Source organism: Actinia tenebrosa, unplaced genomic scaffold (assembly GCF_029948245.1).
Source record: "Actinia tenebrosa isolate PJP-AT-01 unplaced genomic scaffold, QUT_ActTen_1.0 PGA_scaffold8__29_contigs__length_14323225, whole genome shotgun sequence".
NCBI lineage: Eukaryota > Metazoa > Cnidaria > Anthozoa > Actiniaria > Actiniidae > Actinia > Actinia tenebrosa.
The window spans coordinates 9752634-9771631 of NW_028292585.1; the positions used below are offsets into that span (position 1 = coordinate 9752634).

The 18998-nt window shown below is 44.1% G+C and overlaps 1 protein-coding gene across 1 annotated transcript in view; it reads right to left on the reverse strand.

The window, feature by feature from the left end:
* The window catches only part of LOC116306893 (uncharacterized), a 43845-nt gene that overhangs the window by 14636 nt on the left and 10211 nt on the right, over positions 1-18998 (reverse strand). Inside the window, exons 15-21 of the mRNA XM_089040829.1 lie at positions 18407-18669; positions 17352-17580; positions 17212-17268; positions 16929-17024; positions 16667-16737; positions 16440-16599; positions 15782-15952 (exon numbers count right to left, since the gene is read on the reverse strand). Of these exons, the coding sequence (XP_088896955.1) occupies positions 15782-15952; positions 16440-16599; positions 16667-16737; positions 16929-17024; positions 17212-17268; positions 17352-17580; positions 18407-18669 (1047 nt within the window). The remainder of the gene's footprint in view (positions 1-15781; positions 15953-16439; positions 16600-16666; positions 16738-16928; positions 17025-17211; positions 17269-17351; positions 17581-18406; positions 18670-18998) is intronic.

Here is an 18998-nt window from a genome sequence, read left to right on the forward strand (position 1 = left end):
ACCTAATCGGTGCGAGATATCAATTAGCGGTGCAGCATCTAAAGGGCGACTGGATTACGCTTTGTCGCCTGGTTGTTGGTTAATGCCAATATTTGGTTATTACACCAATTCCGTTGTGGGGTTATAACAACAACTGCAGCGAGCTACTAAGGATATGAAGTTTGGGGTGAATGACGTGAACTCTGACATGACCAAGGGCATTACTCACTTCGTAGAGAAACCAAAAAAGTCACACGAACGAAGCTACCCGCAGTTAAGAAACCATCAAAGAAGGTCCTGCCTACGATACCTGAGGAATATGACCATGACTTACTAAAAGCCGGCTTAGCAGCTGCAAGCATTGGTCTGAGCTATTATATATGGCGATGAACAACCCCTACGTAGCTGGAGTAGATTGTGTTTATACGACTTACACAGGCGAGAAAAAATATACCCTACCATCTTGGGTGATGTCACCGGAATGTCTGTGGATTTGAACCACTCGGGAAAGAAGTTAATCCTTTGTAGTATTTGCATTGGCGCGTATAGTCACGCAAACGTTTGGCTTTAGGTTCCTGGATGAGAATGGCATACTGCAGCCTATGCGCGCGAAAACGAACAACAGGGAGCCTGCGCATTTCTCCGTAGAGCCCAACCCAGCCAGCGAGGAAAATCTATCGGTTTGGACTTTCCACATGGTCGCTGATTGCCATGGGAAGGTAAAGCTGCAAATGCGCGTAGATGACACCGGGAGCGTTTGCATAAATAGTATAGAAAATCAAAGGGATACGACCTATAACCACAAGACCATTAGCACTCTTACGGTGCTTAGTCTTTAGAGGGGAATTTATTTCCTGGTATATATGGACAACCCACACGTAAAGGAAACTGGGTTTTACTATCATTTGGAGGAAAAGGAATACCTAAAGGGTTGGCAGGATACGGGATTATTTGTAGGGGTGGGTGGTTTTGGGTTAATCATTTGTACGATTAACATAGGCGTGGGCTATAGCGGTACTATTGGATTTAGGATGCTTGACGAAAATGATGATCCTTTGCCGCCTTACAGACGAAAAATAACACCAGGCATCCAGTCCATTTTACGGCTTTTCCCCATGCGGTTACCAGTGAAGACCAGATGCCTATAACATTTCACATGATGGTCAACTGTAAACATGCGAAGCTTCAAGTAATGGTAAAGGATAAGGCTGGTTCTTATGCCAGGACCCTAATAACCAACGCAGCCAAAGACTGGGGTGGTGCGGGTACCATTCCGGATGCTATTTGGAATCATAAGACCATTAGCACTATGACCGCCATACCACTAGTTCCGCATTATCAAGGCGGTGCGAATACCATCTTTACTTATCCGCAGTCAAGGACGCCTCGGGCGCCCGACGACGATAAGCCACCAGTAATACACAAGGATAAGATCAACCCTTCATCTTCTTCAGGAGTACCACTCCAATAGCTACTACGAGGATCCAAATGTTATTCCCCACGAACTTTAACAGTTCGCCGCCGGCCCTAAGCGCCAGGCCAAGAACGCTACCCAGCAGCCCAGGAAGACCGGCTGCCATCTTTTTTCCCAAGTCCGTCAGCCCATTGCCTAATTTCTTTACGCCCGCGCCCGTAGCCTTAAGCGCGGACAAGATCACGCCTACTACGCTCGAAATAGCAACCGCAAATGCCAGCGGAATACCATACTTCACCAGAGCTCTTTTTACCTTTTCCTTGGTGGTAAGCCCCAGCTCCTTTTCCAGGTTGTCCTTTTGCGCCTGTAATTCCGCAACTCTCTCCTGAAGGGCTTCTAATTCCCTTTGGGCAGCCTCCCTTTCTTCTTCGGTATGAGTTAGGTCCGCAACTATTTCCTGCTTTTCGGATATGTTTTTTTCCAGGTCTTCGATGGCCTGAGTTTTTTGCTGGTTTTGCTCTTCTTTAATGTTGATTTCAGCAACTAACTGCCGCCGCTCCACCAAAGAACCCTCTATGGTGGTTTGTAATTTCCTAACTTCCTCCTGACTCATGTTTAGGTCCTGCAGAGCAAGGCGAAAAGCCTGTCGAGCTGTATCCCTTTCATCTAAAGCCTTTTCGGCTTCTCGTTTAATTTGCAGTATGCTTTCGTCTTTACTTTGACCCAGCCGCAACAATTGTTTTTTATAGCTTGACTCCCTTTCCTTTAGCGTTTTTTCTAACGCCGCCGTCGGAGCATGTGATTTCTTAGCCTCCTCCAACTCCCTTTCTGCTTTATCCCGATCACGTAAAGCCTGATCTAAGTGTTTCGTCATTTCTTCCATTCTTACGTCTCGTTGACTAAACTTCTTCTCAGCATTAGCAAGTAGTCGACTTTGCTTTTCGTACGCCGCCTCTTTTTCTTCCAGCGCCTTTTGCAGTTCGATAGCGCGCCTTTCTAGCGCAACCTTTTCATTCAGGGTTTGCAACCTTTCTAACATGCTCCTAGTAGCCTGCTGAAAGCCTTTTAATCTTGAGACGTCGCCCCTAACGTTGCCCTCCTCATCAAAGAGGGGTTGCGGTTTTGTCCAGCGGTCTTTGTCGGGAAATCTTAAGTCTTGGACGCTTATGAGGACTTTGTTTCCCTTTTCCGTAAGCTTTACGTCGTCAGCATCAAAGTTGTCGTAGCGCTGCGTTAGCTCTTGCATTGCCCACTCTACGGTTTCCCGCGGTTCCTTGATTGCCACATGCGATTCAAGGCTGCCTTGAAGCTTTTCCACCTATTGCCATACTTGCTTATCAAGGCCATGTTGTAAAGCAAAGGCTTTGCCCCCGCGTTTTTAGTCCATTCATCAAATTCTTCATCGTTAATATCGACTTGGCCTTCTTCGGTAAGGGGGTCAAAATCCGTTCCTTCTACTTCCATTATATATGATAAGCTCAAAGTTAAATCCCAACGTATTACCTAAGCAGGTTGGCGGACTGAAAGCAGAACGCACCTTTCACCGGGTCACCTTTACCCCCAGTAGCGCAAAGCCAGGGGAAACCCTGTACGTAGGCGTGCCCCGCCTAACAGATAACCTAGTGTTGGTTCCTGGCACCCTGGCGCTAAGGTTTGACCTAGCGGTGCAGTCAAGCCCCACAGATGAAAGGATTATCGTTAACAACGTGGGTCGCAACATCGTTTCTAAGATGCGCGTAAAGTTCGCCGGGGAATCCTTGCTGGACTTAAATAGGTACGATCTGTATACCACGTACAAAGACTTATGGTTGACGGCCTTTGACCGCGCGCAAAGGATAGAACAAGGAATTGGTAGTGTCATTCTACGTAAGGTCCGCACACCTACGAAAACGCAACCTACTGACGGCAGCGGAGAAACCGCAGTGGCAGACGCAAAGCGAATAAAGACCGCCTATGGTAGTAAGTATGTCATACCACTGGACTTTGAAGTAATCACGAATCACGGTGTGTATTACCCAAGACAGTTATCCGAGCTACAGTTTGAAGTAACTTTAGCAGATGCTAATAACATTATTGGTGGGCTAAGCACTGCACTTACCACAACAACCCCATACTCTATTACCAACTTAGAATTACAGTACGAAACGGTGTACAGCGAAGAGCTGGCCCGTAGCGCTGGCATGGAGTACAGCTCTGGCAAGGCATTCCTTTACGACCACGTAGTGATGTATAAGACGTTCAGCTTCCTGGATAAGACGGATGAGGTTATCAACCAAAGCATTAACCTCCCCCGAAGAAGTCTCACGGGGTTGATGCTGGTGTTTGCCAAACCCTACGAAGCCGGTAAGCGCAACTCCGAGGCCTTTCACAACCCCAACATTACTAACGTGGGGGTCAACATAAACGGAGTCCCAAACAAGGTCTACTCCCAGGGGATAAAGCCCGCAGACGTGTACAGAGAGGCCATGCGCAAGTTTGGCGACCAAATTAGCCCCGAGGAATTCTTTAAGGACAAATATGCGCTGTGGATTGACATGCGCACCATTAACGACGAAGACCTACATGGTCAAGGCCTCCGTCTAGTAAATACGCAGGATGGCATAACATTGGAAATCAAACGCACCAAGAATGCCTCCGCGGGCGACGGTGATAAGATAAACTGCTACGTCTTCGTCGTGTCTGACGCGCAGTTAAGCGTAGAAATGAACCAATTGAAAAGCGTTGCCTACTAGGACGGCTGAGGAATGAAGTCGTCAATGTTAAAATATTTCTTGAATATACAATGCTTCGCGTATTTGAAAGCAACGGTACGAAACTGCAAGTCGTGCAAGGCGATAAATTGTACTTCAAAGCAAAGGAAGTAGCGGCCGCATTGGGCTACGAACGCCCAAAAGATGCAATTAAGGTGCACGTTCGCGATAAATACAAGGTAAGGCTTAGCGAACTTAGAATGGAGGTGAATCGCCTCCCTTCCAATTCACACCCACATTCCCTGTATGTGAACGAATCCGGGTTGTATCAGTTGATATTCTCCTCGAAGATGGCAAAGGCAGAAGAATTCCAAGATTGGGTCCTCGAAGAAGTCCTACCCGCGTTGAGAAAGACGGGTAAATATGCGATGGACAAGCGCTTCGACGGCCCAAACAAGTTAGTATTTAAGATCGAAAATGAAGCCGACCTGCACGCGAAGGTAGTCGATTACATGCGTAGGTTTTACCCTGAATTCATCATAGCACCAGGCCTTGGCGAGCTGCAGGATTCTGACAGCAAGCGAATAACCTGCTGGCGAAAAGGCTACCAAGCCGGCCAGCCAGACCTTTTAATCCTAAATGCGCATAAGAAATACCGCGGGTTGTGTATTGAGTTGAAAACCCCAAAAGGAAACGGCGTATTGTCTGCAAAGCAATCCAAAAAAATTGCGCAGCTTGACGTAAATGGTTACCTAACTATGGTTAGCAACGATTACGACGTCATCTGTCGTGCCCTCATGGATTATGCGGACGGCATTCGTATTCCCTGTAAGGGCTGCGTAAAGCGGTTCAAATCCTACGACACTTTGAAAACGCACCTAAAAATATTTCATAGGTATAATGAAGCTCAACTTAATTCATTGGCGTGATCTTGTCCACGGCAAAGCATACGAAATAAAAAATTACGTCGTCTTCGAAGACATCGACCGTTTACGGTTAGTCCTCAAAGACTTAGAAGGCAAGGAATATTCCCTTTGGGCGCCGGATTGCGTGCGGTACGTAATTCAGGGCGAGGAATTCACCCACTTACGCAGCTATGGTAAGGTAAATGGCCGATGGAAGTTTGACATTGAAAGAACAGTCACTCCATCTCCTCTTTGTAGTTAAGCGCCCGCTGCGCTTTAGGATCCGCGGAGCACCAATGCCCCACGAAGGATCCTTCGGAGAATACCCTGTCGCAATGAAGGCAGGTGTATTTTTTACGCGGCGGCTTACAAGGGGTAATGCAGTCGGCAGGTAGTTCGCAAGTAATACAGTCCATATATTGAAAGGGCGATTAGGAATCCTCCTAAGAAGGCGGCTGCGTAGGCTAGCATATACCTTTAAAAGGGGTCCTTATTTTTATTTATTATTATTAGATTATGCAAGCGCCCTTAAAAGGGGTCTTTATTTTTATTTATTATTATTAAATATCCTTAATTCATTATTATCGAATATTCTTAATAATAATAAATAAAAATAAGAATGGGATTTGAGGCTCTTTGCACAAACCCTATCTTACTATCTTAAGCCGCCTACTAATCCTTACGGGCTTTCCTTGCCGCCTCATTGCCGGCATGCCAGGCCTCAAAGCAATCTAAGTACTCCTTAAAGCCGCCTTGACCGTCGTAGAGGCACTGCCAAATATGCTGGTCACTTCTTTGACAGCCGCAACGCTCGCAGGTTGCCTCCCAATATTCCCTATCTTCCCACCTTACGCCTTCGACGCAGTCAAACTCCGCAAAGCGCTGGTCAATTTCCTTCTTCCGGCGCGTTAATTTCCTTTGGGTTTCCTTTGGGCAACATCGTGCAGCAACGTCGCCGTGCTCCTCGCAAGCCACGCTCAGCAGGTCGTAATTGCCGCGGCACCGATGTCGATGCCATTCGTCGTTCTTGTCCTCCTCGCAGCGCTCACATACGTTCTTTAGGCAAACGCGGTTATCAACGTGGTAATCCAACATCTGCGCGCTGCTAAAGAGGCGATTACACTCCTTACAACGCCTTTCGCGTGCCTTCTTAGCGCACACCTTCTTTTCCAGGTGGTATTTTAACATTTGCTTGCTGCTGAACTCCTTGTTACACCGCTCACACTCCATATATAATAAGGATTTAATAACCCTTATATGGGATACCGCATAAAGTCCTTAATGGACTCTTTTGCCCCGGATACTATTTCAAAGAGTGTCTCAGAATGTTGACATTGTTAAGGATGCCTGGAAACTATTTCAAAGAGTGTCTCAGAATGTTAACAATAAGGTTAAATCTTTGTTAAGTATATGTGGAAAGCCCGTAAGGATTAGTAGGCGGCTTAAAATAGTAAAGTTGGGTTTGTGCAAAGAGTCTCAAATCCCATTCTTATTTTTATTTATTATTATTAAGAATAATTAGGGATATTTAATAATAATAATAAATAAAAATAACAACCCCTTTGAAGGGCACGTCTTAACAAAGATTTAACCTAAACGTCAACATTCTGAGACACTCTTTGAAATAGTTTCCAGGCATCCTTAACAATGTCAACATTCTGAGACACTCTTTGGAATAGTTTCCAGGTATCCTTAACAAAGATTTAACCTTATTGTTAACATTCTACGGGGGATATCGCATGAAGTCCTTAACGGACTCCTTAGCCCACGTTGCCATAGTTATCAGCGCACCAAACCGTTCTGCGCGCTTCAGACCGCACATTTCATCGTACAATTCCTGCACGCGCTCTTTCAGCCGATCGATCTCCTCCCTTTGCATTTCTATGGTGTCTCTTTTATCTTTTGCGTCGGTGGCAATCCTTCTTACTGCGTCCACTGGGTCCATCGTATATATAATGGATCCGAACCATATTCCCTGCAATGCTCTGATAGTAGGACCCACCGGCTGCGGAAAGACCCAGTTCGTCGTAGAGCAGCTATTAGGACCCTTTAGATACCGCTTCGACTACATCGTGCTATTATGCCCCACCTACGTGAATAACCGCACCTGGACGGGCATAGGAGTGAAAGATGACGACTTCTTTGTAGATATCTTAGACCCTAACGAGTTATCCAGCCATTTGAAGTTCTGGCATAAGCAATTCCCTAAAGATACGCAGACGCTCCTCATATTGGATGACATTGCCTGCGGGGACGACGTAAAAAAGCGTACCTCCGAGCTCGTTAAGCTCGCCTTCAGCGGTAGACACGACAATATCAGCGTTTGGTTGCTTTCCCAGCAGCTTACCAGTGTCTCTAAGCCCTTCAGGGAAAACATAGGCTCTCTCGTAGTATTTTATACTCCAAGTAAGTCTGACCTGGAAACCATCTTAAGCGACTACGGCGGTGAGATATCCAAGGAACAGTTACACGAATACATGCGGCATTTAAAAACGCACCAACATTCCAAGATGATCTTCTCTTTGAGGTTTCCGTATTCCATTAACATATATGGACATTGAGCAGCTCTTAGATGAAGTCCCCGCGCAGTTAGACGAAAGTAACCTTAAGGAACAACTTAACATCCTTGTGTCTTCGGGGAAGTGTAAAGAAATGATAGGCAAGGAACTTACCCATGAGCAAGTTAATAAGTTGTCAGAAGAGGAAGTTAAGAAGTTCCATAAGAGGTACGAGGCCGCCCTTGCAAGTAAGACCACGGACGCCGTAGCAGACTCCGCTATCCGACTTGCGACTAAATTGCTTGGACTTGCACTGCCCATAGACGACGTGGAGCAACTGCGGAAGGACATAAGCGAGGACTATGTCATATCCCAAGAACTTAAGATAACCTGCGGGTGGTTGTCTTTGAAGTGCGGTAAGTTAATGGCAGTCGCCTCTGCGGCACTTCACGTAGCTCAGCATGTCGACTTGAAGGAGGTACTAGGTTCCTTTGGAACATCTTGGAAGGACTTCAAGAAGGACAGAGAAGTCGAAAAGGTCTTCCAGGCAGCACTTGCTGAGGTACCTGATCAAGTCGCCTCAAGTACTTAGTCAAGTCGTTGTCAAGTCGCCTCAAGTACTTAGTCAAGTCGTTGTCAAGTCGCCTCAAGTACTTAGTCAAGTCGTTGTCAAGTCGCCTCAAGTACTTAGTCAAGTCGTTGTCAAGTCGTCCGTAAGTCATTGTCAAGTCGTCATCAAGTTACTTGTCAAGTCCTTCAAGTCCCTTAATATAAGATGAGTGGCACCGAAGAACAACCACTCGTAGAAGATACCAAGATTACCAAGGCTAAATCTCCAGGCAGAGTCGCTGCCGGAAAGAAGCTCGCGGAGATGAATAAAAAGAACAAAGCCAAAAAAGAAGAAAAGGTGGAGGAAAAAGAAGAGGAATCCTTTATTAATCCGGGATACGTCATTGGCGCGTTAGGAGTTGCTATAGCAGCAGGCAGCCTTTACTTACAATGGCGGGCAGCAAAGCCAAAAGTAGAACCACCAACATATCACGCGCCTGTGGAGGTTAGAAAAAGTAAGATCCCTGAAATGGAGTAGATTTATCACCCGTGGCGACCTAGATTTTCCTTCTCGCTTTGTAATATAATGTCAACCGCGTTATTGAAAACTGTTGAAGAAGCAGCTATCATTACTTCCATCGTTGCGGGTATTGGTTGGGTGGGTAAGAAAGTGCTCAAAGAAGACTTTACTGAAGACCCAAGCAAGAGCTTCGCTAATTTTGCTAAAATGACCGCTGCCGTAGGCGGGGCTATCATGGCAAAGAATTACCTACAGAAGGAAAAGTACCTACCTAACATATAAATGGCTAGCGTGGTCGCAGGTGGAGTTATTGCAGCCTTAGCATTCACTGGAGCTAATTATGGTGGTAGATATCTGGATAGATTAGTTAGCGGTGATAGAAACGCAGAATCTAACGCTGAGAGGAAAAGGCACGACTTAGCGCTGGAGAAATATCAGCGAGACGTTGCGGCTTGGAATGAAAAAAGACAAGCTTACAGGGATTGGTTGGACAAGAATTACCAAGACAAAATGCAGGCGGATAAGAACTTCGAAAATACAGACTACGCCTTTAAGCTCTATGCGCAGGCGCACCCCGCGGCATTAACGGGGTTAAGAAAGCCTCAGTTTAAGGATTACTATCAGCCTCCTAAGAAACAAAAAGATAATGAATTGGTCTTTGTAGGAGTCGCAGGGCTGGCGGGAGGCGTAGCTTTGGCGTATCTAATATAATGATCGTCTTTTTGGAAAGCGACAAGAATGACTTTACCACTTACTTGAATCCCCCCATCAAAGCCCATAAGGTTCGGTTGGTTAGTTGTTCTTTGTACAATTCTTGGTATAATTTAGTCAATGCCTTGATCACTGAGCATAAAGGCGGCGGCAACTATCAAGGCGTATTGCTGCCCGATGGACATTACACACCAATCACCCTTGCTAAGGAATTAGCAAAACACGGTTATACGCTCACCACAGGATTGCCGCACGAAATGACCTTCAAACATAATATGCCAAATTATTCAATGACTTTTGGAAAGTCTGACCCATTGGGATCTTTATTATGTGCCTCAGGCAAGACAATTACCGACACAGCCATACCTGTGAAATGGAAAGTCGCATCCTCTTACGAAGTCTATTGCGACTTGGTCCATAGTTACAACGATGGAGAAAAGTCTTCTCTTATGTCCAAGTTTCTACCCAAAGGTAATCCATTTGACCCAGTAGAATACACTCCCATTTCTTTGAGCTATGATTTGTCTCATTTGGTAGAAAGCATAAACATCACCATTAAAGTGGACGGAGAGACGGTGGATTTCAACGGACGCAAGATCAATCTCGTCCTGGAATTCATATAATGGGTCGCGTAGAGGATAAACTCAAGAGGATTTACTATGGGCCTGAAGGCTATTGGAAAGGAGCGTCGGCCATCAAGAAACTCGCGACCGCGGCCAGGGTATCAGATGAAACGGCTAAGAACTGGTTAAAAAAACAAACCCTCTGGCAGGTTTATCTTCCCGTGCCCAAGTACATTCCCAGGCCCAGCTTTACCGTAAATGCCCCTAATGAAGTTCATCAGGCGGACTTGCTTTTCTTGCCGCACGATAAGGTGAGAAAAAAGACCTATAGATACGCTTTGACCGTAGTTGATATCGCAAGCAGATACAAGGACGCCGAACCCATAACCAGCAAGGATTCTGGGGAAGTCGCAGAAGCCCTAGGTAGGATTTATAAGCGCGTCTTGAAATGGCCCAAGCTGCTGCAAGTGGATGCGGGGACAGAGTTCATGGGCGTGGTTACTAAGACCCTGAAAGACCACAGCACTAAAATTAGGAGAGCCGAGGCAGAGTACCACAGGGGTCAGAGCATCGTCGAAAGATTCGATAAGACCCTGGCCGAGCGTCTCTTTGGGTACCAGTATTGGAAAGAGCTGGAAGATCCCTCCAAGCGCAACAGGGAATGGACCCAGAGGCTCCCCCAGGTCGTCGCGGCTTTAAACAACGAGGCGGCCAGGGCTACAGGAATAAAACCCAAGGATGCCATAAAAAAGAAACACGTGGAACACAAGTCCTACGTCAGAAGTTCGAGGGCGGTCTTCCCCCATGAAAAAAAATTAGGTAATGTCACAGTCCGATATCTCTACGGACCGGGTGAATTAGAAGGAGGATCCAAAAGAGCTACGGATCCTAATTGGTCTTTGGAAACTTACCAGATCCGAAGCGTAATAGCTAAGAAGGGTCAGCCCATCTTGTATTATCTTCACGATGGCCCCACACGTGGGTTCGTCATGGAAGAACTGCTTATCGTGTGATGTCCGAATGCTATCGTATGCACTCCGTCATCACACATCCATCGCTTACCGTCAAATGCAGACAGTGACACCTTCTCCTGCGTGACGTTATGTATCTGATGACCATAGCTGCGCAGGCTGTTCATCTTATGCCGCTGTTCCTTGCGTGTTCGTAATACGTTGAGGTAGGACTCGTGCGTAATGTCCTTCTTAACCACGTACTTTTTTACGCCTTTAGCTTTCTTTTCTACGCCGTCTAACTTTAGCACGCTGTACATCTTTGGTTTCAGACCCACGTACTCTACTATGGGTTTTCCTAACATTTCGTCTTTCATCTTCCCAATTACCTTCTTATTCTTCGCAGAGTAAAGGAAGTGCTCCTTCGGGTAACCGCTGGTGTCGTACTCGTCTATGTCGGGGAGGCAGTCTTCGTAAACGTCTTCCGTTTGCACTTCTAGAATTAGGGAGTCGGTGTCTGTGTATAGGAGGCGACAGCGGTCTCCGTACTTTGGCTTAAGCTTATCGTAGTAGAACTCGTACATAAGCAGCTTCGATAGATCCAGCACCGTAAAGCCTGTGTAAACGGGCTTGTTTAGTAAGAGGTTTGCCCTTTTCATGTGAATCACGTAGAAGTTCAGCATTTCTACGTATCTAACGAAGCCTGGCTGTGACACGTATGCTTCTGCTTCCTCTTTGGTGCTGACTATTTTTACGCTTACGCGCTTGCGGATGTTCTCCATTGTCTTTCCAAACACGCTGTTGTTCATCAGTTTGAAGAGGTTTTTCTCGAAGTCATTTTTCGCGGTACGCTTTTGCGTGTTAAAGTCAATGTAGGGGCGCATCCAGGGTTCCTGCGTGAATTTTAGGACTCTGTGGATCTTCTCTACGCGCATTCCGTGTCGCACGTAGAACTGCAGGTTGCGGTAATGTACCACATACTTCTTCTTATCCATCAGGTTCATAGTTAGTTTCCTGTACGGTTTGTAGCCAGGGCACATTTGCTTTTGCAGCGGACTTAGCTGCTTAAATGGTATCTCTATCGCTTCTGGTGCTAAGGGGAACTCATTGTGTTCGTCGTGCAGGCGCTCTGGGTACTCCAGATCCACTTCTAAAACGTAACCCTTGTCTTCCTCCTTTCCTACCTGCATGTAGAAGTCTATCGGCTTCACTGGATCCCATTCGAAGTCTCTCACAGGTAGGTACTGTGACATTGCCCAACCATAAAGGTTATTCGCATCCAGGTAGTAAATGTATGTGGTTGGTTTCTCTGGGTCGTGCTCTACTAAGGGGTTGTTTGCGCGGGCGTAACGTCGGCTGGGTCCGCATACGCCGCCACGAATACCGTCTTCCATAAACCGATACATGTCGTACTCCGTTAGGAGATCCAACTGCGCATTTGTCTTCTTTAACAAAGCACTCCAGCTGAGCCCAGGAGCCGTGTAGAAATTAGCGGGATCCAATCCGTAATATTCCATAGCCATCTTTCTGAAGCTTTGGAAAACATCTGCAAGCAGCACTACGTCAGACCTTAGGTAGATGTCGTGGTAGTCCCCCATGTTCTCACAGGAGTACTTTTCCCACACGTCTAACGCATGCTGGTACTCCTCATCCTTTATACCGGACTCGTTTAGGGTGCTGTAGAAGCGATCTTTGGGTGGTAGGGACTCTTTGAATCGATCCCAGGAATCCATGTATTCGTATGGGTACACTCCTTTCCTTTCCGCGCCGTATTGGCTGGAAATGGGGAACTCCGTGTTGTATTTAACCAAGTTTGCTAAGGAGTCCGCCATAAACTGCTGCGAATCTAAGAACTTTAGTTTACCCACAGTTGCGGACATGTAGCGCTCTTTGTTGTTGGGTATGCATTTGACGTCGGAGCCGTCTGTTCCTTGTAGTAGCAAATGGGAGTCGTAACCGCGGAGGTTGTGAAAGAACACCGGAATCTCCATATCTGGATTTACTTTGAAGTTTATATTGCATTTCCAATGAGCCGCTCCTCTGTATTTACCAGTGATGTGGCAGTGATCCCTAACCTTATCCACATAGAAATCCTCAACGAATGCTTTATGACAATGAATGCAGTGCGTGGAGGGCTTTCCCGGCTTCTCACCTTTCTTAGCATACTTCCCGCATTTAAAATGAGCTTCTCCTAGATACTTTCCATCTTCATCCCACGCTTTCTTGGCTCGTCTTCCAAACTGAAGAAGCGTATGTTGGCAAATGTGGCATTTTTTTGCCTTGTTAAAAGCCTCCTGGTTCTCTTTGGTAAATTCCATCTTCTTTGGACGTCTTAATTGTTCTCTAATCTCTTCCTCCTCTTCTCGCAATGCTTCTAGAAACTTATTAGCTGCGTTCTTACCTCGGTAAATCACAGGAGGGTTTGCTTTACCGTCTGATTTGACTACTATGTAACCAAAGGAGCAGATCTCGTGTAATCCTACCTTATTCGTGGCGCCACGTTTCTGCTCTTCCTTAGTTATCAACGCTTCGAAGTCTGCATATATCACGTAAGGCACTTGCATCTGCTTTTGATGGTCTGCGTATGAAAGCTCTTTGTTGGTGGGTATCTGGATCCGTTGCGCCACTTCTTCGACTCCGCGGCAGATCTCATCGTGTTTCTTTAGGGCATTTAAGGATGTAAATGACAGCAAGCAGCAGTCACAGAAGTACTTTTTGCCTTTGTGCTTAGTATGTCTGTAGAATAGTCTGCTAATGTGTTTAACCCATGAGTAGTGTCCGCCGTGGTAGAATAAATGTACGCGCTCTCCTTTACTTTTTGACAGAACTAACGGTACTATCGTCTGCTCTCTGACTCCGTAAACGTTAATTGCTAAATCGTTTATTTCCTCAAATATGGGGATGTCTATCAACTGCATGGGAAATTCCACACCATCCCACTCTAAATCGTCTGTGGGATACTTACTTGTCCTACAGGGATCCTTCTCTGCTGGATACAGTGCAGACCTGATTGCCCACATAAAGCATCGATTGTCTTCATTCTTCACGTTTACAATAGCCTTCTTCCTTTCTACCCACGTTGGTAGCGGTACGTAACTCCCCCCTCGTATGGGTACGTACCTGGCTATACTTATCTCTATTCCTTCAACCTCCTCTACTGTCCAACCCGATCCTTCTTTCGTGTAGTTAGACAGCGACTCCATTATTGCTTCTAAGGCTTCACTGAGTGACCTATCCAGATTCGTGGATTCTAATATCACTAACGACTTTGATCGCAACATTGCTGTCGTCATTACCTCGTCTTTTGACAAACTTACTTCTACCATTATGCTCGCTTTCAGGGCTCCTAATTCTTCTATACCTTTTCGGAGAGTCCTTTTAACCTTCCTTTCTGACTGACGCCAAAACTGTCTAACGTCAATCTCACCGTTACCGGGTATTGACACCGTGCTGAAGTTGCTTTGGGATTCCATCTATATAATAGGAAATATTTTATACCTAATACCAAGCACTTTTTAGGTCGTCGTAGTCGTACTCACAGTCCTGACAATGCCAAAACAATTTAACCTTAGTCTCAAACTTCTTACCACATCCACAATCATAACTGCTCATACACTTCGTCTTCATTTTCAAATGCTTTTTCAAATCCGCTTCTTTCTTAAAAGTTCTCTTACATTCTTCGCACTCCATATATAGACTAACATATTTAAGTGCGCTGTTGCCCTCAACCACACTTGGAGTGGGGGTCGTCCGTAGGTGGATTTTTGACACGGGTCTTGCCCGTGTTGAGATTGCGCTGGAACCCCCATTCCCTATACGGGTAATCCTGGCGTAAAGTAACATATTTCGAGTGCGCTGTTGCCCTCACGGGTAATCCTGGCGTAAACTAACATATTTCGAGTGCGCTGTTACCCCCACGGGTAATCCTGGGGGTCTCATAGGGAATGAGGGCTACGCAAACACGGGTTAGTGACTTTAAACGGGAAATCCTCGTGTGGTCACTGCGCTAGAACCCCCATTCCCTATACTACTTGAACTCTTAGAGTATTTGTACATAGTTATTACTAACCCCCTCTCAGAACAATGACTTGTATGATCTGAATATATACAAATTGCTTAAGTCAAGATCCTGTATCCAGATCCAGTTACATGGAGCAAATTGCATATACGTCCTAGGTGCTGTATATATCGTAAATTTATTATTGCTTAAAGTGTATATGACGCGAAAAAATTTTAATGTTAAGAATGTGTAGTTTATTGGCATTAATAAGAATATCACGGTTAAATTTGTTCCAAAAACGTATTTCTCTAGAAATTCAAAAATTTTTAGCACGAGTTGTGACGTCATTTTGTTTACAAGTCTCCAGATTTAGTTGCAAATACATGAAATATGTTTGAATATAGAATCTTAATTTCAAGTAGTACACTTTTCAATTTCCCAACATTGGAAGAGTACTACGTAAGCTATCAAATGAAGCTGACTAAAATATGTCTTTTGTTGTTAATTTATATGAATTACAATTTATATTTAGTACATTACTACTGAATCTAGAGTACGTGTCAACAAAATGACGTCACAAATTGGGATTAACTTTCGCAAATATCTCAAGAAATAAGCTTTTGAAACAAATTTTGTTACGATATATTTATTATTACTAACAAACTATACATTTTAAATGATGGAATGTTTTCGTGTCATATACACTTTAAGCTGAAATACACCTATAATTTATCAAAAAAACGGCGATAGGCGATAAGTCATTCCGACATGGAAATGGTTTCGTTGAATACAAAGAACATTGAATCAGTCTCAACACCAAGGTCCATGTTCTTGACGAGAATAAGAAGCAGAAACACAAGTCATTCTTCGCTTTTCGCCTATCTCCTATTGCCTATAGTGTTTGGAGATGACAAAGATTTTTGAATAAGGTTGTAGTTACAGTTACAATGAATGTATATTCCCCATAACTAGTTTAGGCGCTCAAATCAACATTTATAATACCTTGTGATGCGTTTTCAGATACTCGTCACATAGTCGGTTATGTTCACGTACAAACAATGAGTGTAGAGCAATAAGACCTGGTTGTACGTTAGCTCGTGTGTCGCCGGCAACTAGGAGTCTAGAGGCATCACGACCAACCACATTGTCATTGGCGATTCCCATTGAATTAGACTGTCAAACACAAGATCAAAATATACAAAAAATATAAAGATCGAAGTATAACATGTGACATATGATAAAGTAATGCATGCAACTGGTTAGAACTATATTCAATACCACTGAACAAGGCATTTTTAGATCAGACGTCTGATTAGATTTGGTAAATGAAAAGGTCAGTGGACCCGCAGACCCGGGCCTGATTTACTGTAGTGGGGTGGAATGTTCCTAAGGCGTCGTAACGACTTTCGAATTGCCAGCCCATTGAACAATCTAGTCGCACCCTCCTAAAACACTATTAACCGATTACTCTTATCTCAGTTCTCCTTTTAGTGCTCTTTTGATTATAATTTCAAAATACATTTTAATATAAACTTGGAAATTCAGTAGGATGGGCCAGCAGCAGATGAGGCATGCTAGTGTCTTAAGCTTCTTTTAATGACTTGTTAATTTAAGTCTTCTTCGCCTTTTTCGCTGTTACTGTTGATAAGTAGATCATTACCGGTATGATTCCATTTCTTGTAAGCTTCATCTTTCCATTTTGTTTGGTTCTGAGGTGAGCATTTCTACCTTCGCTGTCTCCATACACTACAGAACCATCAATGTACGAAGTAATCTTGTTGATTTGTTGGCGTGGAGTACCATGGTTTCTACCAGTACATCTACAAGTGCAGCACATGCATCAGGTACGTACATTCCTGGTTAACTGATAGTGGCTGTAGTCCTTACCTGTTGAATGTTGAACGAACAAACGAGAGGTACTCTGTTCCTTTATCACGTTGGTCAAAGTGAACATCTCCCTAAAATCACAACGACCAATTAGCTAATTTACAAAGACTCCTTAGGATATACACATGTTTTTAGCGTTAGAGTTCAAATTACTTGCAATTTGGCATTTTTTAAAATTTATGAACTTTTAAAATTATGAAAATGTAGTACTGAATAATATCAGTCGAATGAAATATTTGCATTGTGTTTTTTTCTTACGCACCTTTGGTACTGAAATAGGCAACCAAACGTCATTTAGCTGTCCATCAAACTCAAAACGCGGCAATGGACTGGAAAAATCTGTATCGTGAGCGAGGAACTGTGAATGAAGAAATGGAAAATAAGCAACTGAAAAACTGCAAGATAACTATACCTGTACAGGGAGACAGTAAAACCGAAAAAAACCAAAACCAAGGAACGCAAAGCAAAACAACACAGAGACACAGAGACACGACAAGGCAAGGCAAGCACCAGAGAGACGGTAGTTTAAAAGAAAGATCCCTTACCTGACCAAAATGGGCGTGCATATCACTGAGCCGTCTTGAACTGATCTTGGATTTAACCTAGCCACACGACAGTTATCATGAGAGTGAGTAAACTCAAATGAAATCCAGTGACGTGCTCTCATATATAATATATATCTCACCTGATAAAAGAGAACGTTGCTTATATTTCTGGGTGATGGTCTATTGGAACCAATGCCATTCAGTTCATCCGGGAACGTACAAGTTCCTAATTTCCTCTGCTGAATGGTGCATGTACCTGACAGAGAAGCAAGCTTGTCCTCATAGGCTGCAGGAATGTCACGTGTTAGGTCTTCCATATTTGCACCCCAGAAGACATTTTTTTGGTTATTTGAAATGCCATCAAAACGCCTGGTTTGAAAATGAAAGAGGTGTATAAGATACAGGCTCGCGGAGACCTAGATACGGCCTTGTCTCCCCCCCTTCCAAATCCGCCCATGAATAAAGGGCCTTCTGCTACGCATAGTATCCAATCAATCGCATTCGAGTTTGTATTTACCAATTATTCGCCGAAGGCAAATAATTGTTTTAGCATATACCAACTTGTGTACAGAGTAACTTATTTTTATATACAATAATTCAATGAAAACAAACAAACAGAAACTTTTATTTTGCGTGACAAATTCACGCAAAACTTTTAGCAAAATTTTTATGCCATACTTCATTGCCTTTTTAATATTGATAGGAATGGCATTTACTTTCATTTTTTCAATTTCCTCATCGAAAATTGTAGCAAAACGATTGCCGGCAGATGCCATTTTGTTGCCGACTCAATATTCCGAGATTCAGAGGTGAATATCGTACAATATTCACCTCCAATTAACCAATGAGCGCGCGCGTTCTTAGGAAGTACACAAGTTGGTATATGCTAATTACTTATAGAATACCAAAGTGATGACATTACAATAATATTTCAAGGACTTTAGGATTTTGGTGACATTATCAGAAAGTACAAAATACTAGTAAACGTTATTAGAACCAGTAAAAAATATAAGATACTGTAAAGGGATTTTTGTAGGTTAAATGCCCAATATCTCTGATTTGTACATGCAGTTCGCAACAGCTTCAACGTTGGTGGAACTGTATGTAGGTAATGTTATGTTCTCTTCAAATGTGAACATTTAAAACTACATTGTTTTCTTTTTCCAGAAAAAGAAACTAACGAACGATATTTAACCTTTTATTGGTTGGTGTTGGTTTCGAGCCAGCATGTCTACCATTAACACATTCTCCACTGTTTGATCCTCCATCACTATCGTTATAATGAAACACAACAAATGCCGTGGTGGTAGTATTAAGCAGGGTAGTATTATCACCCTGTACTAGTGCTACTCGATAGACGAAAGTCTCCATATTGAGACTGCGCATGTTAACACCTTCATCGATTTTAAAAGAAACAGATCTTCCGTCTGGGTTGATGACGACTGTGGCATGAGATGGCTGTGGATGAGAATGTTCAAAAGTATTTTACTACATAGCAAAACTAAGAATGACAAAAACCTTTTAGATGCATACTGTAAAAAAGCGCTTGAGCCAATCAATAAGTTTTCTTTTAATCACTCGGTGTATTTGAACTCAATGATTCATCTTATATAGAGGGTTTTGGAACAGTGGAACCGCCGCCCGGTACTAAGCTCCGTTGGTAACAGCGTCGGTCTGTTGTGCGGGAGGTCGTTGTTCGAGTCCCGGCTGGACCAACGCTCAGGGTCTTAAAATACTGAGGAGAAGGTGCTAACTTTGCAATAACATCTGCAAACGGTTTGACCTTC